A 21419-nucleotide genomic window follows, 5' to 3' on the forward strand; every position below is an offset into this window, starting at 1 on the left:
AAGCAAGTCTGAACAGGTGCAGTACCAAAATAATGCACAAGGTGGCAGACCAGAATAAGACATCACTATGAACCAGCTGGGAAGCAGTGGAGGTGCTGCACAGTGATGTTAATATATAGTGAATGATGTCTGTGCTCATTCATAGTGCACTTTATTTGTTATTTCTCTTATAGTTAGTAAATAAATCATGATGTGGGCTTATTTGGAGCACACACGGTCTTAAATTGAGTCACAGTAACAATTAATCCCACTTTATTCATCAATTATCTTTATTTTATATTCCAAAATCTACATGAACTAATGAATACATTTTCAAATGAGAGATAAATGTTGCTTTATAGGAAATGATCTCCCTTATAAATCATGTTGGTATCCACGAAAAACAGCTGGACTTAGATTTTGGTGCTTAATGGGAACACTTACCTTAACAGCTGAAAACATTGGTTAGAAAATTAGAATCAAAAAGTCATCAAATGCAATAAGTTAGTTTAAGTAATTGAAATAGTTACATTACTTATTACAAATATCTATATAGGGTAACTAGTAATCTGGTATAACTATAAGTTTACTGACTTATAAACATCATAAAGGTATCCTACATGTTATAGTTTATACTTTTGCTATAATGTTCCTTTCTAAAGATAAGATAAGATTTTATATGTCATTCAGACTATAACCTAAATTGCACATCCTTACGAAATTGTGCAGCAATGGCTCAAAATAGTACCGTAAAAGTGCTGATAATCAAAAATAATAAAACAGGGGACATTTAAAAAAAAAAAAAAAAAAATCAAAACACTATGTATATAAAAAATATAAATATAAATAAATATTTTGCATGAGTATAATTTCACAGCAGTAGTTAGTAAACTTGTAGACAGTGCTTTAAAATATTATAATATATAAAAATCGTTAATAATGTCCACTGATCAGCTGATAAATGATCAATAACACGACTTACATCCGGTCACAACAGCTCAAATGATTGACAGCTCTCTTAGCCAATCAAGTGGAAGGCTCTGTAAAAATGGTCCAATCAGAGCTCGTGTGGTGGGTAGGGGTTGGTTGTAGCCTGTTTCCGTTGTTGAGTCACCGGGAAAAAAAAAAAAACCCGTTACTCAACCGAGCAAGCTGTTACCGAGCTGCTCCGTTTACCGATTAAATACGTTTTTACTCTCCCTTTCACAGAATTGAAATGTTACAATTCCGGTCAACGGTAGCGCTCAAGGAGTTGTTTCAAACGCAGCTGAAGCGTCCGTTAACGTGTAGAGTCGGTGTTAATAAACCGACCGCCGCCTGCAGCTCCAGCTCCTCCAGCTTCAGCACCGGCTGCTCGGATGGCAGCTCCCCTGGAAGAGGGAGGGTGTTCACCGGGCACAACTTCACCAAAAAACACGGCGTGAGAGAGTTCTGCTCCAAAGGTGACGGACAAAATGAAGCGTCCAAGGACTCAGCAGCGGAGAAGTGAGTAACGGTTAATATATAGACCTCCATTAAAAAAAACTATTTAAACATAACGGTAATTAGCAGCAATGGTTAATATTGAACTCCATTTAAAAAACAACAATTTCAACATAACGGTAATTAGCAGTAACGGTTAATATTAAACTCCATTATTAAGAAGCAAAAATATAAACATAACGGTAATTAACATTAACGGTTAATATAGAACTCCATTTTTAAAAAACAACAATTTAAACATAACGGTAATTAGCAGTAACGGTTAATATTGAACTCCATTTTTTAAACAACAATTTAAACATAACGGTTATTAGCTCTGAACTCATTTAAGTTAAAATTGTACTAAACCTAAAAAAAAATCGTGCCGAATTATAAAGTGGTTCTTAATGGTACTTTATGTGCAAGATTACACCAATGTTGTTTATTTTACACCAACAAAAATGAGGTTTATTTTAAATAGTGTATTTTTAGAAGGGAGTTTGGTGGTTAAGTAGCTAGCTCAGGTTGGACTGATACAGTAGCTTTACAGTCAGCTAGTGCCGAGCGTCGAGATCCATTAACGAACAAGGTGTGCAGGATTAGACCCTGAAAGCTTTAAAAACAGGTGAGACATTATTTACAGTAGGGGTGTCAAACATGTGACCCGCAGGCCAGAACCGGCACACCAAGGAGTCCAATCCGGCCCACTTTCCTTCCTGTCTTCGTCTCCTTCCACCCTTTCTTCCTTCCATCTGTCCTTTCTTTCACTCCTTTCTTCCTTCCTCCCTCCCTTCCATCTTTCCTTCCTTACTTCTCATCCGTCCTTCTTTCTATCTTTACTGTCTTCTCTTCCTTCCATCCATTTCCATCTTTTTAATGGATCGGCCCACATATGATTATATTGGGCTGTATGTGGCCCTTGAATGAAGATGAGTTTGACCCTCCTGATTTACAGCGTTATTCAGTGTCATGCCATCAGTGTCGTGCATCAGCAGCGGCTTTTCCCCCACTGCATCCTGTGAGCAGAGTTCTGGCCCGCTTGTAGTGTTGAAGAAAGTAGTTCTGGCTAGTTTGCTGGGGTCACAGAGATAAAGTGTTTTGCTTCCAAAAACAATATGTGTTCAAAAGAGTAATACATTTGCATCACAAAATCGTTGTCCGTAAAAAAGTCAGACCTCACAATCACCTGGCACTATTTTCCCTTCCTTCCCTTCGTATCACTGCATGCTGCCGCCTGTTGACAGCTGTGCACCTTTCCATCAGCTGTTTCACAGTGTTTGCTGACCCTTTGGAGGGGCCCCACCCCTAGGTCGGGAACCACTGGACTAAACTAGCTAAATGCACTGATGCTTCACTATTAATAATCTAATGATGTCATATATAATAATATATCACTACTTTTACTGTAATACTGCATACTACATCACTCATAATACTGCAGTACCTTTACTGTAATACTGAATACTACATCACTATAATACTACAGTACTTTTACTGTAATACTGCATACTACATCACTATAATACTGCAGTACTTTTACTGTAATACTGCATACTAAATCACTCATAATAGTAATACTTATGTACTTTTACTGCAGTAGGGTTTTTCATGCAGGGCTTTTATTTTGTAACGGAGTATGTTTTGCATTTGCTGTGACATTTCTATCATGTGTGAATATGTTAGCGTGCTGTGTGAAGCCAGCCGGATATGATGACCACCAGAAGCAGCAGCAGCTTTCATCCTCGGCTCAGCATGTTAAACCCACCAAGGCATCAACCTGCCACCAGCTTCTCTTTACCTTTTTGAGAACGATCACATGTATATTTAACCACAGCAGATAAAGGCCGCGTCCACAGCCTCAACTCAATGTCTAATGAAGGTCAGCCATGATGCATCCACAGATAAAACATCATTATATTAGTAATTTAATCTCTATAATTTCACAAATCTCTCTCAGGAATAAGAGGGGGTTTAAAAGCCTAACAATAATGATTCAAGTGTCCATATTTCAGAGCATTACATCGTCGTTATCAGTGATTATTTGCTGCGTTAGATGAACAGATAAGGTTATTATTGAAGGAGCCTGACAGAGGTGATCATTTAACAGAGGAAATCAGTGAATGCTGATAGAGGAGTGAGGATGAGAGTCCTCTTAATGCAGGTTAAAAGCATTTCAGGACCAGAAACATCACCACAGGTTGACACTGCCACTTAAATCACTGACATCAATTAAAAACAATGATGCACTTTATTATGCTTTATCAGAAAACTGCTGCGTCATGTTGTACAGTTGAAGGTTAAAGCAACGTCCTACATTTCCTGTACTTATTAAGGAAAAAAACCCACAATCTGTCCTGTAGCTGCATTGCATCACAGCCTGCAGGTTTAGACATGACTCAATAAAAAAAGAGAGAAAGCATCGCTCTTTAATTCTGATATTTACTGATGTGGTTGACTGCAGCAGCTGTAAACAGTTTTTTGGATATCTTAGTTTACTCTACAGCTGCCTTTAACAATAAAATGAATAAATACTTCATTATTTCCTCTAAAAAAATGTGCAAAAAATAAAATGAAATACTGAATATCTTCTGATTTCTGAGAGTTGGAAACTAACTAATTTAAGTCTTTTATTCATTTAGATTTGATTAACTCTGCTTATCTGTGGAGCTATGACATCCAAATACTTATTTTTACTCATTGAACTTAAGTAGAGAACAATTAAAAGGCAATTAACGACATTAATAAGCTAATAGTAGCCCAGTTATTATAATTAGTTAACACTTAATGACACTTGAATACTCTCTGGGCTTTAAGTATTCATATTTCCTCACTAAACTCCTCCTTAACAACTAAAAGATTGGTTTAATTTTCACTATTGAATAGATTTTAAAGGGAATATTCAACATTTAAAGGGCTAGTTTGGGTTTTTTTTAAAGTAGGGTTATGTGAGGTAGGAAAAAAAAGCAGCAAATTATATAAATACAGAAGCCACCTATAAAAAAATGTGTGAGTGTTTTGCTATATTTAGCTTATTTTCACTGCAGCAGCACTCTGTGACCCCTAAACAGCTGATCCGCGGCGTAACACCACCGTCACACGGCAGGCGTAGAGATACTGCTGCGGCTGAGAAAACGTAGAGCCGAACGGTAACGAGTCATTAAAATATCCTAAATATAACATACCCTTTAAACTGATATTGATTTTTTTTATTATTATAACACATTTTGCGCCTGTAGCTTAAAAAACACACTAACTATCCCTTTAAACTAACATTATAATTCTAATGTGTGTTTGCATCTGTATTCAAGGCAGCAGCGTCCAGTCTGATGTGTGTTTTATTCTAATTAGATGTAAATTTCCTTTTTTTCTCCCTCACTGTATAAACAGCAGAGTGTTGACTGAAGCCTCTGCAGCAGAGAGGAGAGCTAGATTCATGACATTTATCCCGTATAATAAGCAGATTTTGGGGAATATTTAATGCTAAATTTAGCTTTTACAGTAAGAAAATCAGCTCAGTTTGAATTCCCAGTTACAATATAGGTAAAAAAAACCGTCATAAATATAAGTAAAAGTAAAGATAGAAGTGTGATATTATTGCCTTGTAGCAGATAAAATGAAGATACCAGCCTATTTTCTGCCTCCAGAGAGTTTCCATGGTAATAAAATGCTTCATTACCCCCCTCACACAGGCTCAAGTTGCCCCATTAGATTTTCATTCACGGACAATTTGCCGAGGCTGTCGGGTGTCGTCGTGCTCAGCTGTTTGGCCGAGTAAAACATCTGTAGCATCCTGCTGTCGAGGAACGTTATTTATTATTATTGATTTATTGATTATTGGTTTCTTTTAAAGCAGCGTAATTAAAACCTGCTCAGCTCTTCTGGCATCAGTGAAGAATCATGTGATGTTGGGTTGTGCTGACAGTCAGCTGATTGGAAGACTAGTGTGATAATCAATCAATCAATCAATCAATGATATTCATCAAGTAGACATGTTTCCAGCTTCTCTAATGTGACGACATGCTGCTCGTCTTTGCTTTATGTCGTTATAATTTGAATATGTTTGGGTTTTTGGACCATTAATCTGTTTCTTTGAGCTCTGGAGAATTTAGATGAGCGATTAATTAATCAACTAATCAATCAATTGGCAAGTTTTGATCATATTTAATCAATCAAAGTCATTTATTAAGTTAAAAAAAACAAAAAAAGTGAGGATTTGCTGCTTTTCTTAGTTCAAAACTGAATATTTGTGGTTTGATTGGACAAAAAACAAGATGAAGGTATTGATACAATTAAATTAGCTTTATTGATCCTAAATACGGAAGTACCAGATTAGACACATAGATGTCACTTAAAAAACTATAATATCATCATTATCATTATTGTTAACATGAAAAAACTCAATAAAAGCTGCAATAACTTTACTTTAATAGCAACTATAACGTGTATTAAACCAATTAAAGTGGTGAGAGTGAAAAATCAATTAAAAAGTTGAATTAATGACATGTATCAATGCTTAAAGTAGCAAAGACACAATGTGAAGAAGTTATGATGGAGTCCTAATGCCAGAGGTAAGCAGTAATCAGGGTTCAGAGTCAGTAATCAGGGCCAGTATGACCAGATTAAATGCATATTTCAGTGATACTGGAGGCAGCGTTTGAAATCTCGGGGGTCCCAGTCTGGTTACAAAGGGTCCCGAGGCTGTGCTCCGGCTAATAAGGGGTTAAAAATGTTTGTAATGCGAGCAGAGCTTAATCCGCCCACATCATTTTTTTCCACAGTTTTTTGCACCAAAGCGAACGCGTGCTGGCGTGCAGCCCGGCGGTTGTCAGGGGCGACCCTCAGGGAAGCAGAGAGAGAGAGAGAGAGAGATGAGTCACTCAGCACAGATTGATTTGTACAGTCTCAACACTGTACATGTAAACGCCTCCTCTGCCCCACCAACCAACCCCCCCCCCCCCGCCCCCCTCCAAAAAAAAAAAGAAAAACCAGTCTGTGTTGACATGTGTGAGCCAGCCATCGATAATCACTCTGCTGTAGAAGTTCATTTACACTAGTTTAACTTAAACATCTGATACAGTGACTCAAAAGCTGGAATTTGAAGCTTCAAATACATTTAAAAAAAATGATATTAGAGAGTAAAAAAAACACTAATATTGTTTTCAGTCGGGCTCGGATTATATTGATTAATCTGGAGCTAATTTATATGATTAATTGATTGTTTCTTTGGTGAAAAATTCCCAAAATTCAACCTATAAATGTGTAAAACTAACAGATGAGCAGACAAAAGAAACCAAGTAATATTTATATTTAAAAAAGTTGGATCTAAAAATTCAAAATAATGAATTAATAACCAAAAATAGTTGCTAATTAGTGTTTTTTTAAAATCGAGAAATCATTGCAAAAATGAAAGTGAAATAAATAAATGGATCATAAATAATAATAATACTAAAAGAAGAAGAAGAAGAAATGGAAGTACTACATGTTTAAGCTCTGTATACTATATTATACACTTACTGGAATAAAGCATATATTTAATAATAATAACAATAATAATAATAATAATACTAGTAAAAACTATTTGTAAAAAGTGACTCAGCATTAAATCGTAAAGTCAGAAAAAGAAGCTAAAGACTTTTTTTTTTAGCTGGTAGATTATTAATTTAAAGGTGCAGTACGTAGAATATAGTGTTATCTAAAGGACTTTAAAGTTTAATATAATATACTTATTTTAATTGGCGTAGTATGTTGTTTACAGCTCCTAATTAAATAAATGCTGTGTGTTGGATTTTCAGCTGACCTTTAAAAACACACAGAGAAAGGAAGAGAGAGAGAGAGAGAGAGAGAGAGAGAGAGAGAGAGAGAGAGAGAGAGAGAGAGAGAAAGAGAGCTAACGAGGACAGCTGAGGTAGATTAATAAGATGCTCCAGATGTTCCTGTTATTTAATTAGAATAAGTTTTTTTACAGAGTACAGAGCTGTTGTTTTTTACAGTGTAATTAATCAAATCATGTGTTTTTTTTAGCAGGTTTTTGGACTCTTAACTCTTAATGTGCTTTCCATTCATTCATTTGTGTGTGTGTTAAATTATTGTCCAGTATTCAGACATGTGTTAAACTTGTACTGAATAATATGTGTACATTTATGTTGTTTTTATTTTATTTTATTTTGAAAAGCCATTGTCACTGTTACTAATTCAAGTATTCCCCTCTCTGCACACTCTCTCTCTCTCCTCCTGTTGTTGATCTGCTTGCTTTGCATTTGTAAGTATGTTTCAATTTATTTTTTATTTCAGTAGTTTTAGTCTGTTTTTTATTTTCATTATTATTATTATTATTATTCTTTTCTGTTTTCCAGTAGAAGTAGAGTCGACAACCGCTTCTCTATCTCAATCCTTCCTGTTACCTTCTTTAAAATTACCCCACTTCCTGCCAGCGGCTGAGCTTGACTCCCTCCTCCTCCTCCTCCTTCATCCCTCCATCCCTCCCTCTGTCCTTTTCCTCACCAGCAGGCATCAACCTTCATTAATGAGGTGGACCAAAGCAGCAGCAACAATAACAAACTAAGAGCAAAGCAGTTTTTAAAGTTTTTTTAAGGACAGGACGACGCTCTAATCCAGATTGCATGTGGATTTTTTTTTTTTTTTAGTTCTGTTTTAGCTCCACATGTGCCGGGAAAGTCCGAAATTCTGACTCAAGTAAAAAGACGAATCTCAAAAATGTGAAAATAAACGTATGAATAACTTGGACACATTCTCTTTTTTTTTTGGACCCAGAATCAAATTTCTGCTTTTAATCCATTTAGAGAGAATATATTAGAATATTATGGCAAAAATGTCTAAGTGGTGTAACCATAAAAACTTTAAATTCTCAATAAAACACCATATCAACTAGTTTGGCATGATCTTACATTATAACTTTTATATTAAATAAAGCTAATGGAATACTATTGTTCTAAATATTACATTTAATCTGGAAAATCATCATTATAATTATTTTGTGGTTACACCATTTGACACAAAAAAACCTAATGAGCCTAATATTCTGCATTTATTACTTTTAGATTTTTTTCCTCACTTTGAATTTCGGACTTCCGACTGTGTGGAGCTATAAATAATAATTATAATATTGATAATAATGTAAAACAGACTCTTTCCTCTGTTGTTAATGTTGCAGCAGTGTGACTCAGCAATGCTTTTTTTAATGCAAGCTGGTGGGCTTAAAACACATTTCTTAAAGGTTAAATCTGCAATATTCTGTATTTTTCTTGCCGTCATCTTAAATCCCTCCAAAAAAAATGTTTTAAAAGTTGCAGATTTCTATAAAAACTCACTGCTGCTGATTAAATCCAGAGGAAATCTTTTTATTACTGAGTCTGGTAGATTTCTGCTCTCATGCCCCCGCCCCCCCCCCCTCCCCAAACTGAGAGGATCCACCTGCCAACAACTAAAAGCTTTATCCTCAGAGTGATCCGGCCATCCTCTCCTCCTGCTGCTGCTGCCACTGCTGCCCCGGTGGGCCCCCATGATGCATTGCAGGACCATCGTTGAGCCTCGGCACCCAGAGCTTTGCGCAAATCCAATTTGGCGTGGATATGAATCATAGCGGAGAGAGAGAGCCTGCCCCCGTCTTTACCTCCTGACACGCCTACTAACGTTCCTCCCAGAGACGACTCGGTGTGGAAACGCTGCTCAGAATACCAGCCAGGTTTATAATATGACTTTATGAAAAGTTCATTATAAATTACACAATTACAGCAGCACGGAAATTGATCATGAACAGTACAGAAATGCATTTTTAAAGTCTCTTTTTAAAGGCTCATTACACACATTTATCAATCCATGTGAGTCAATGACATAATGCAACCAAGTGTCCAATTGGTGTAACCAGTATTTTATTATAGCAATCTGATTTATACACAGGAAAATAAATGTGAACTATCATGTGGAATTAATATAATCCACTTTTATTAATTCAACACTGTGTTTTATAACACATTTTGAATAATATGTCAAAACTTATTTAAACATTGAAATACTCACACATTGAAAAAAAACCCAAATTCTTGTTTTTGGCTGTTTTTAGCTTTACTTTTCTAACTATTAGACACCAAAAACCTCCAAATCCTCAGATATTAAATGATGGACACAGTTGCTTCTACATTTGTAAATTAAAACCACTGGAGTTGGTAATAGAAAGATATTAAAGTCTTAATTGGCTTAATTGACACGTCAAAGCTCTGCAGTGAGGAGTTAATTAGACCTCTGGTGACGTTGGGATCTCTCTGTGGCTCCATTTTTAATTTTATTTAATTTAACGGACTGTTTTATGTGTGATCACTGCTGCCGTTCTCTCACAATGTTTCCTGATTTGAATCAAAAATAGATGTAAACACTGGATTTGAGATGTGAAATGAGTCTGATTTGGGTTTGAGCTTCGTTTCTCTTTCACTTCCTGGCTGGTCTTCTAGCAGATAATTAACAGTTTACTTTACACTGGCTTTATGACAGCTGGTTGGTTAACCAATGGAAAAGCAGAGCAGTACACCACTGAAAACCTCTCTGAACCTTCCTATAGTCCTTCCTCCCTCCCTCCTTCCTTGTTTCCTCCCTCCATCCCTCCTTCATTCCTCCCTCCTTTCATTCCTTCTTCCTCCCTTCCTTCTTTCCTCCGTCCTTCCTTCCTTCCTCCCTATTTTCCTTCCTTCTTCCTCCCTCCCTCCTGTCCTTCCTTCTTCCTCCCTTCCGTCCTCCTTTCCTTCCTTCTTCCTCCCTTCCGTCCTCCTTTCCTTCCTTCTTCCTCCCTTCCTCCCTCCCTCCTTTCCTTCTTCCTTTCCTTCCTTCTTCCTCCCTCCCTCCTGTCCTTCATTCTTCCTCCCTTCCTTCCTTCCTCCCTCCTTTCCTTCCTTCGTCCTCCCTTCCTTCCTCCCTCCTTTCCTTCCTTCTTCCTCCCTTCCTTCCTTGACTTGAGGAAAACAGGAGGGTTGATGTACTGTAAGAGGCTTCAGGATGCACTGTGAGGAAGTTTTAAACAGGTTAACACAGTGAAGTCAGGCCAGTGTAATGTAATGTTTGAATGCAGTATTACAGTTACTCACTCAGCTTCTCCTTGCAGTCAAAAAAAAGCTTTTCTTTCTCCTCCTCCTCCTCCCTCCGCTGCAGTCAGTTTCTCCCTCTATGTTTTTTTCAACCGCAGCACGCCTCACTGTGGAGTTATTTTTTCTCACTGTGTGTCTCTGTGTGTGTGTGTGTGTGTGTGTGTGTTTTTCTTTCACCCTGCAGGAGAAGGAAGGCAGGCATCTTGCCCAGTCTGGAGGACCTGCTCTTCTACACCATCGCCGAGGGCCAAGAAAAAATCCCAGCGCACAAATTCACCACAGTGAGTCTCTGAGAGGAGGAGAGGAAGTGACATGGCGTTTATGTTTGAGGATTTAATGGTTTACACAGTTTGACAGTAGGAAATGTTGTTATGAATAGGAGATGTTAAGCACTAAGGAAACAAAACAGAGCCTTTCTATTTAATCATTAGATCTTTTTTCCATCATTGAGTCCCAAGTTTTCGGCATTCATGTGGAAATAAAAGCACAAATATGTTTCAGTTCAGTTTCAGCCAGTATGTTGAGTGTGTGGACGGTTGTTGTTGTTCTTTCCAGGAAACCTCTTAGGAAAATGTCATCTAAAAACTACTTTAAATGCTGTTTCTAAACCTAATCGAAGCAGCCAGGAATAAGGATTCATCTGTTTTAGTCTCAACTTCAACATAGTCAAAATTAAATATACTAGAAAAGTCTGAGGTAGAGTATAAAATCAGCTCTGAACAGTTCATTATTCTACCTTCAGCCTCCTCCTGTCTGTTATCTCTGCAAAGTAGTAACATCCTTACACAAGATCATCAAATATTACCATAAATTATAAGTGTAAGTAGCAAAGTATGAGAAAAAGTTCAACATATTGTACTTTTCCATTACAAATCCCCCTAAAATCTCATTTAATCATGAAGGATATGAGCTCAGTGGTCGCTACAGACCTGATTATCATTTGGAGGTAATTTAGATGTTTGCTTCATGTGACGTTACGTGTGATTAATTAACCCTCCTGTTGTCCTCGAGTCGAGGAAGGAAGGAAAGGAGGGAGGGAGGGAGGGATGGAGGAAGAAGGAAGGAAGGAAAGGAGGAAGAAGGAAGGAAAGGCGGAAGGGAGGAGAGAAGGAAGGAAAGGAGGGAGGAAGGAAGGATGGAGGAAAGAAGGAAGGTAGGAAGAAGGAAGGAAGGACGGAAGGAGGGAGGGAGGGAGAAAGGAAAAGAGGAAGGAAGGAAAGAAGGACAGAAGGAAGGGAGGAAGATGGGGAGAGGAGAGAAAGAGAGAAGGAGGGAGGGAGGAAAGAAGGAAGGAAAGAAGGAACAGTCAAAACAGATGGGGTCAAGTTGACCCGGGAGGACGACATGAAGGTTAATTAATACATTTAATTTAACGCATCTCCATTGATCTACCCGTGATGTCACACATCCTGCAGACTGATGAAGGATCTCTTTATCGGCAGGAACACACAAAGAACAGGAGTATAAAAAAATATACAGGAAATAAAAAAAGGAGGTTTCTAGGATTTATATGTATTGATTTATAGCAGGTAAACAAAATGTTGCAGGTTGCTTCTGTCCCTCTCTCTTCCTGCTTGAATTATGAGCCCAGTTGTCTCCTCTCGTTAAACTCTTCAGCTGCCTCGCTTCACGGCTCGTCACTTTATTGATTTTCTTGTCCAGCTGTCTTAATCACGCCGCTCCTCTCCTCCTCTCCTCCTCTTCTTCTTCTTTTTTCTCTCTACAGGCTCTTAAAGCTACGGGGCTTCGCACAGGAGACCCTCGGCTGAAGGAATGTATGGAGATGCTGAAGGTGACGGTGAAAACTACGTCTGACGGAGCGCTGGACCGACACCTCTTTAAAAAGTTTGTTTTTCTCCATCACACCTGACTGATTTATTGTGCAGAACATTTGCAGAAAACTTTAATTAATGCCTATAAATATAATGAAAAGATCCAGATGTGCAGCTTCCTTTTAAAGAGAAGAGAAGAGAGAAGACAGTTGTTAAATCTTAAAAATGACAGATATTAAGTTATTTATTAGGATTTATTATAGAAAAAGTGTCAAAAACTATACAGATTTGGTCCCAAAATGAAACATCTGTACAGTAGCAATAAAAACACTAACATCTGGTGTTAAATAATAACTTTATTTTATTTTATTTTATTTATCTAGTACCTTTTTATACAAATATTATAAAGTGCTTCACAGAAAACACATAAAAGCTGCCATCAAGCTATTATTTTTTATTCTAAGATGTGAAGGTATTTTCTGCGTTGTGTGACAGTAACAGGACGACCTTTCACCGATCAATATCAGAGGTCAAATCAATAATGTTGTGAGCATGCAGGAAATAATCAGTCTGTTATAGAAAGCAAAGAAGCACCAAAATAATGAGTCATTTATTGATAATACAGAGTCTGAAAGCAGCACATTTTGAACATATGTGAAGCTTTAGTTACTGGAGACAAAACCAGGATGGGTGTGGAGAAGAATAACAGGAGTTGCCGCTGCTGCTGTTTCTCTTACAAACCCAGAGGAGAAACGACGCTGTGACAGAACTGGGTGACAGCTTTTGAAACAGCGGCGTGTGTCAGGAGGCATATGACGTTTCACCGGGGGGGGGCTCCTGGCTCCTGGCTCCTGGCTCCTGGCTCCTGGCTCCTAGCTCCTAGCTCCTAGCTCCTGGATCCTAGCTCCTAGCTCCTGGCTCCTACCTCCTTGCCCCTAGCTCCTAGCTTCTGGCTCCTAGCTCCTGGCTCCTAGCTCCTAGCTCTTTGCTCCTAGCTCCTGGCTCTCTCTCTCTCTCTCTCTCTCTCTCTCTCTCTCTCTCTCTCTCGCTCTCTCTCTCTCTCTCTCTCTCTCTCGCTTTTTCTTTTCCTCCGGGCTTATTTATAGAGCTCAGCCTCACAGAGGGGGGAAAGCACGTGAGCGCGGGGCGGTAGAGTGTTAGAGTAGCGTGTGTGTTTTCCCTGCAGGGATCCCATGCCACAGGGATTAGACGGGGTTTGATGCAGTGAGATAGCTGAGCCACAAATCTCTCTCACTCTCTGCGTGTGTGTGTGTGAGTGTGTGTGTGTGTGTGTGTGTGTGTGTGTGTGTGTGTGTGTGTGTGTGTGTGTGTGAGAGAGAGTGTTTGCTACCGGAGAGGCACAGCTTCCACCTCACGGCCTCATTATGAGTCACACTGGTTTTTACTAGCTCAAGTAGAAAAGGATCAGGGTACAATCTGAGGCTTCTAATAGGAGTAAAGACTGTTAAAGAACTACTAACTAAAAAAAGAACAAAATTGGAGCTTGTAGGAATGGGGTTGGTTCTCTCAGATGTAGAAATCCTTCCAATAACAGGATTTAGAGAGATTTTAGTGTGAAAGTGTGGCAGTTTTCCACATGATGACACAACTAATTACATGATGTTTTAGTCCAGAAGTTACAGGATTCAACAAGCATTTAAGAGTCTAGTGGAAACTTTATAGAAAGCCACAAAGAGAGAACTTAGTCATCTTCTCTGTTTGATTTGGCTCCAACTTCAAAAATAAATAAAATCTGGTTAAGACAGTCCTCCTTTCTGTCTTTCATCCTCCCTTTTACTGTGATAACTAAGAGGACAGAACCTACTCTGTGAAGAAACTCGTGTCACCGTCGAACAGAAAAAACAGCTCCAGTGAACAAAAGTTTTATATTACACAGTTTAAAAATATCAACTACAGCAGCACAGAGTCAAAGCTGCAGCTACACAGACAAAAAGCTGCTGTTGTAAGATTTGCACTTTGAGATTCACTGCAAAGAATCATCATTATTATTATTATTATTATTAATATTATGTATAGGTAGATAGTTTAGTTAGATATAAAATACATAATCCAAGAAAAGTAATACATGCAGATTTGTTGAGATTAAGAATACAATAACTAACAAAAGATAAATGTGCAGCAGGAGCCAATAAAAGCCATCAGGGCTCATCCTGTAGTGAAACATACAAGCTAAAAACTTAAAAATAAAGAAGTTTAGTTAGTTAGTTAAAAACAGCAGACAATAAAAAGACAATATGAGAGTAAAATAAAGCCAATAGCAAGATAAAAAACACATGTAATGTCTAAAATCTGTTATAAAAACACATGAGCTAATGAAGTGCTGGTTAAAATAAAAGGCCTCTCCTCTCTCCTTTGATGGATCGAGGTACAAAAGAATTCCTCAGTCTGTTTATGCAACATTTGGGAAGCAGCTGCCCAAAAATTTCATCAGCTTCCTCGTCTGCAGACTCACATTCATAAGTTAAAAGCTTCATTCGCATTTCCTGTTTATATATATTTAACACAATCTCCACCAGGACAGACCGACCCTCTTCATCTCATCTCATCTAAACCGTTTTCTTCTTCTTCTTGTCTTCTGTCTCTCAGATGCGTTCAGAGCAACATCGTTCTGCTGACTCAGGCCTTCAGGAAGAAGTTTGTCATCCCAGACTTCCAGTCCTTCTGCGGACACATGGACGACCTCTTCGAAAACGCCAAGAACCTGTCAGGAGGGCAGGTGAGTGTTTTAACCCTCCTGTTGTCCTCAAGTCAAGGAAGGAGGGAAGAAAAGGAGGGAGAGAGGAAAGGAAAGAAGGAGGAGGAAGGAAGGAAGGAAGGGATGGAGGGAGGATGGAAGGGAGGAAGAAAGGAAGGAAAGAAGGAAGGTGGGCGGGAGGAAGGAAGAAGGAAGGAAAGGAGGAAGAAGGAAGGAACGGAGGGAGGAGGGAAGGAAGGATGGAAGGATGGAAGAAAGACGGGAGGAAGGAAGGAAAGAAGGACAGAGGATAGAAGGAAGGGAGGAAGGTAAGGGGGAGGAAAGAAAGAGAGAAGGAGGGAGGAAGGAACAGTCAATTTGACCCTGGAGGACGATACAAAGGTTAATATGAGAAGTTTTTGTCTCTGTGTTGAATTCATTAAAACCACAAACTACATTTAATCACATGTTGTTTTTTAAATGACTGCTGTGTCGTGTCTGTAGGTGGCGGACTACATTCCCCAGCTGGCTCGCTTCAGCCCAGACCTGTGGGCCGTCTCCTTGTGCACCGTGGACGGACAGAGGTGCAATTTTTAACGAGATGTTGGAAGTTTAATCTGACGCGAGAGAAGAGAGAGAAAAAACAAGACGAGTCGACTCCTGAACTGTGGAGGAGAGAAAAGAAAGCTAAAGTTTTAACGAGCTGGCATGTCAGAAAGTTTACAGAGTTTAGAGATAAAAACAAGAAGATCACGTAACACACTGGAGGAAGTTTGGGTTTATAGTTGCAGGAATAGTTTTTTAACAGACTTTCTTATATAATCATTGCTGCAGAGTCACTGGGAGCAAACTCAGATGATGAATTATCTTTTTTTTATTATCTCATATTAAAGACAAGGAGTCAGTGACTAATAAGGGTTGGTAAGATGAGTAATTCAAAAATATGTTAAAAAATTGTTTTAAAAGCAGCATCAGGTTTGTTAGAATCTACATTTAGTATTTTTGTTGGTTTGAAATGACATTTGCACCATTTTTTAACCAAAAGTAAGACTGAATGCTCCTGAAAATGTCAAATGGTTTAACCACAAAATACATGATAATGATTCTCCAGATGAAATGTAATATTTAGAACAATTGTATTCCATTAGCTTTATTTAATATAAAAGTTATAATGTAAGATCATGCCAAACTAGTTGATATGGTGTTTTATTGACTATTTACTGTTTTTATGGTTACACCACTTAGACATTTTTGCCATAATCCTCTAACAAAAAAAACATCACTGACAAACACTCACCTTTTTGAAGAGTTATATTCCTAATAGCATCTCTCTCTCTCTCTCTCTCTCTCTCTCTCTCTCTCTCTCTCTCTCTCTCTCTCTCCCTCTCTCCGTGTGTTTTAGGCACACCGTTGGCGACACTAAGGTCCCTTTCTGTCTGCAGTCTTGCGTCAAGCCGCTGAAATACGCCATCGCTGTCCACGACCACGGCACCGAGTACGTGCACCGCTTCATCGGCAAAGAGCCCAGCGGCCTGCGCTTCAACAAGCTCTTCCTGAATGAGGAAGGTGAGGCTCTCCGCTCCTCTTCTTCATGCTTCTTATCTCCTGTGTGTGTGTGTGTGTGTGTGTGTGTGTGCGTGTGCGTGTTCCTTTGCATTGTGACTCAAGTGTAAGAGGAGACATCTCAAGGCCTGGTTGCCATGGAAGCGTGATAAATTGTTAATGAGAGGTTGCAGAAAGAATAAAAAACAACCCAGAGCTGCCAATGTGGAATAGAGAGATTTAATAACGTGGAAAATATAAAAGCTGCTGACATGCAGGAAGTGACTTTTTCCTGCATAGTGTGTTAAAAAAAAAAAAGAAGCAGTTTCTACCAGAATGAAGCGACCTGAGCAGAGGAGGAGAGAGCGTTCAAGTGTTTGTGTGTTTGATATGAAATAAAATCTATTTAACCTTCCTGTCGTCCTCCCGGGTCAGATTGACCCCGTCTGTTTTGACTGTTGCTTCTTTCCTCCCTTCCTTCCTCCCCCCTACCTCCCTCCCTTCCTTCTTCCCTTTATCCCTCCCTCCCTCCTTCCTTCTTTCCTCCCTCCATCCTACCTTCCTTCATTCCTTCCTTCTTTCCTCCCTCCATCCCTCCCTCCCTTCCTTCTTTCCTTTCCTACCTTCCTTCCTTTCTTCCTCCCTTCCATCCTCCCTCCATCCCTTCCTTCCATCCTTCCTTACTCCTTCCCTCCTTCCATCCTTCCTTCCTCCTTTCCTCCCTCCCTCCCTTCCTTCCTTCCTTCTTCCCTCCCTCCCACCCTCCCTTTCTTCCTTCCTTCCTCCTTTCCTCCGTTCCGTCCCTTCTTTCCTTGACTCGAGGACAACAGGAGGGTTAAAATGAGTAAATAACCAAAACCTGAAATCTTATGAGGGGTTAAAAGAGTTAAAAATCACAAATGTTTGGCTGTGTATGTTCTACTAAAAGCTCAATAAATCCTGTTTTGTTGTAGTTTATAGTCAGGCCTCACTAGTCATAGCAGGGATCCGTCTAATTGCTGGATTCTGAGACTAAACACACTTAAACTCTGCAGGTTTTTATTCACGTTATAAAATCAGTTTGTGTTATTTTCCGTCTTTGTTTCACCAGTTAGATTTTTTTAAATTTAACATTGTTATATAAGAAGATTAAATCACAGGACAGGAAGTGGTGTAATGCTGCACTGTGTATGTTTTTAGTTTGTGTGTGTGTGTGTGTGTGTGTGTTATATGACATTGTGTACTGTAACCTCATTATACTGATGTTCACTGCAGATTATTCAGCTGCATTTTTGACCTCTAGTGTCCTTTCTGTTGATTTATTAAGTACTTTTTTAACATTTAAGTTGCTTTGTATTCCGTCTGTTGTCTCTCTGTGCTTTTATTTTGTTAATAAAAGACAAAAAAAAACTAAAATTAACTTCAATTAATATTATCTCTCTTCTACATAATTTTTTGTACTTACCTTTTATTTATTGTTCTTTATTGTTTTATTATTGACACTCTTTCTATTTTTTACTGTCCACTTTCACCAAAATAAAGGGACTAATAAAGGAATATTTTATCTTAATTTTCTCTCTCTCTCTCTCTCTCTCTCTCCTGCAGATAAACCACACAACCCCATGGTTAACGCTGGTGCTATCGTCTGCACCTCCCTCATTAAGGTAAGCTGCATTTTACACTCACACACACACACACACACACAAAGTCATCGATTATTGGGCTGATTTTATTTTGAAACTGTGACGCTCAAATATAAAAGACTAAATTGGGCCACAAGCAGTAAAATATGTTATTATTCGTTGTGTGAAGTGTGTTTTCATGTCAGCACAGGAAGATTTCTGTTATGTTTTTTTATGTTTTTATATAATTATATGACTTTTATTTTGAAAGTTTTTATCAATAAAACTGTCTGGAGAATGTGTTTCTGCCAGATTACTGCATACAGGAAGAGATTAAGGTTCTAGATAATCATGCTGAAAGGGGATTTGGTTGAAAGCAACATCACTCAGACATCCTGCACACACACACACACACACACACACACACAGAGAGGAGAAAGTGAGAGTGGGTGGAGGTCAGCTCAGCCACATTAACAGCTTTAATAATGAAGGGGGAAACCGTTCTGCTCTGCTCTGTTACCTGAGAGCTTCATCACTCTCCTCCCTCCTCCTCCTCTTCCTCTTCCTCCTCCTCCTCTTCCTCTTTTGACCTCCTCTCTGTTAGAAACACAAGAGCACCACCTGCTGAGTTAAGACCCAAATTAAAACAGCGGGGAAAAAGTCGACCTGTCCGCGTCCTCCAGAGGCCGAGCGGAGATTTAACAGGAGAAGCAGTTTTAATTACAATATCACTAAATCTCTCTGCTCATACCTGTGGAGCTTTTATCTTATACAATAATAGAAATGTAAAAAAAAAAGCCAGATCTGAATCTTAAATGAAAGATTGGTTTTATTTAAGCTTCTCCTCAAACTCATTAATCTCTTATTAAACAGGACTGATCTCACCGTAGAGAGCTGCCAGGTAAAGCTTGAGATTATTAACAGAAAGCCAATAGTAAAATAATAAAGGAAATCTGTCTCACACCAACCAGCAAATACTTACAAGTGGCTGCAATAGAATAATGAGTTTATGAAGCTGTTTGTAAGAGCAGCAAATAAAGAGTTTACTACATAATCCTCAAATCTCCTAATATAAGACACACAGAGAGTTTTTATTTTAATCCCAAATGAGGGAAATTAAAGTTAAAATAAGATTCATATTCTCAAAAGTCTAGAAAAAAATTAGAAATAAGAGTTAAACCTGAAAGCAAGGCACACAATGTAGTTTAGTTTTAGTTTATTTTGGTCATTAAAACTCAAATACACATGTTTAAATAAAGTTAATAATCATCCTTATTTTCTTTATCTCCTTTATAAATAGTGACAAACCAAAAGGAGAAAAAATAAGTAAATTAATAAATCATTATTAGTCTTTTAAATAGATCCCAATGTACAAACACAAACATTTATAATACTAAACTATAATATATATATAATATAATATATCTGCAAGGTTCTTAGACATAATATAATCCATTATAGAAATACTGTTTATATTAATATTAAGCAGCACATACACTAAAAATAAAAGTACATTTAGCCTCCAGTTGTTTTTAACAGACAATAAATAATCTGTGACGGCTCGTAAACTTCACTTTACCGCCTCCGCTCTCTGTTTTACAACATGAGTCGGATTTGAAGTTTAGAAACAAATAAAAAACCAACAAACTTTTTCTTTTCTTTTTATCTCTAATGCTTAAAATAATAAAATAAAACTAGTTAAACATACTGCTATTAAACATTTATACATACATAGGCATTAACCCTTACATACATGTTACAGTTAATGAATCCTTAATGAAGCTTTCAGAGAGCAGAGAGACTTTATTATTTAGTTTTTAACCCTCATAACAGTCACATTATATATATTTGTCTAATGTCAGTGAATTATATTAAATGTGAATAAACAAAAAACACATGTTTAGAAAGTCGAAATATTTCCAATTTTTTTAAATGAATATAAATATAAATCATCACATTTATACCCCAAAAAATGGTTTCAATGTGTTTTTTCTTCTCTTAAATGACTTTGAACAGTATTTAAGGGTTAAATACAAACACACTAAAGACATTAAGTGTGTTTTTATGTTTTAATTACAATATGTTTCTTTTTACTCCTTTTTTTTTCTCACTTGACTCCAGCTGTTCATGTCCAGATGAGCAGATGAATCATTTCCTGTCTTCCGTCGTGTTCACATCATATGAGAGTGATGACATTTCATTAAAAATAAAAGAAGAAAAGCAGATATATATTCTTTATTTTTCTTCATTATTTAAATTTTAGCAGCAATGAGAAATATTCATTCTCAGATGATATGAAACAAACGATCCGTCCTTTTCTCTCTACTGATATTTCTGTATTTACACTTTTATCAGAGACTCTGTGCATGCTTCCTCTTCCTCCTCTTCCTCTTCCTCCTCTTCCTTCTCTTCCTCCTCCTCCTCCTCTTCCTCCTTTTCCTCCTCTTCCTCCTCCTCTTCCTCCTCCTCCTCCTCCTCCTCTTCCTCCTCTTCCTCCTCCTCTTCCTTCTCTTCCTTCTCTTCTTCCTCCTCCTCTTCCTCCTCCTCCTCTTCCTTCTCTTCCTCCTCCTCCTCTTCCTTCTCTTCCTCCTCTTCCTCCTCCTCTTCCTCTTCCTTCTCTTCCTCCTCCTCTTCCTCCTCTTCCTCCTTTTCCTCCTCCTCCTCTTTCTCTTCCTCCTCTTCCTCCTTTTCCTCCTCCTCTTCCTCCTCCTCCTCTTCTTCCTCTTCCTCCTCTTCTTCCTCTTCCTCCTCTTCCTCTTCTTCTTCCTCCTCCTCCTCTTCTCTTCCTCCTCCTCCTCTACCTCTTCTTCCTCCTCCTCCTCCTCTTCCTCCTCCTCCTCGTCCTCCTCCTCTTCCTCCTCCTCCTCCTCCTCTTCCTCCTCCTCCTCCTCTTCCTCCTCCTCCTCCTCTTCCTCTACAGTTCAGATACACTCATGTGTAATGTTCCTTTATTCGAGGCTCGTTGTGTGCTTTTATGTGTTGTTGCATATTTTACAGCATTAGGATCTTATGAGGGAATTATGACCCCTGCAACAGGTCAATCAATGACGTTGGTAATTTTCCCCTTTTTTTAATTAATTTTACTTTTTTTTTTTATTACTCTTCCCCTCTTTTTTTTTTGGTCTGGATTTGTGACAAAGCTTTTAGCCTTCACATGGCTGTTTTTATTATTAATGTTGTTTTCTATACTTTTCACTTGCATCCCTCCTTCCTTCCTTCCTTCCTCCTCAAACTGTTTATATATACGTGTGGATTATAAACAGTACAGCTCTGCCTC

At 38.2% G+C, this 21419-nt stretch overlaps 1 protein-coding gene across 1 annotated transcript in view; it reads left to right on the forward strand.

The window, feature by feature from the left end:
• Window positions 1-1172: 1172 nt before the first annotated feature.
• The window catches only part of LOC128354438 (glutaminase kidney isoform, mitochondrial-like), a 28628-nt gene continuing 8381 nt past the window's right edge, over window positions 1173-21419 (forward strand). Inside the window, exons 1-7 of the mRNA XM_053314680.1 lie at window positions 1173-1464; window positions 10717-10813; window positions 12259-12377; window positions 14912-15041; window positions 15504-15583; window positions 16402-16565; window positions 18126-18184. Coding sequence (XP_053170655.1) covers window positions 1196-1464; window positions 10717-10813; window positions 12259-12377; window positions 14912-15041; window positions 15504-15583; window positions 16402-16565; window positions 18126-18184 — 918 coding nt within the window. The 5' untranslated portion in view covers window positions 1173-1195. The remainder of the gene's footprint in view (window positions 1465-10716; window positions 10814-12258; window positions 12378-14911; window positions 15042-15503; window positions 15584-16401; window positions 16566-18125; window positions 18185-21419) is intronic.

The sequence above is a fragment of the Scomber japonicus genome, chromosome 24 (assembly GCF_027409825.1).
Source record: "Scomber japonicus isolate fScoJap1 chromosome 24, fScoJap1.pri, whole genome shotgun sequence".
Classification (NCBI taxonomy): domain Eukaryota; kingdom Metazoa; phylum Chordata; class Actinopteri; order Scombriformes; family Scombridae; genus Scomber; species Scomber japonicus.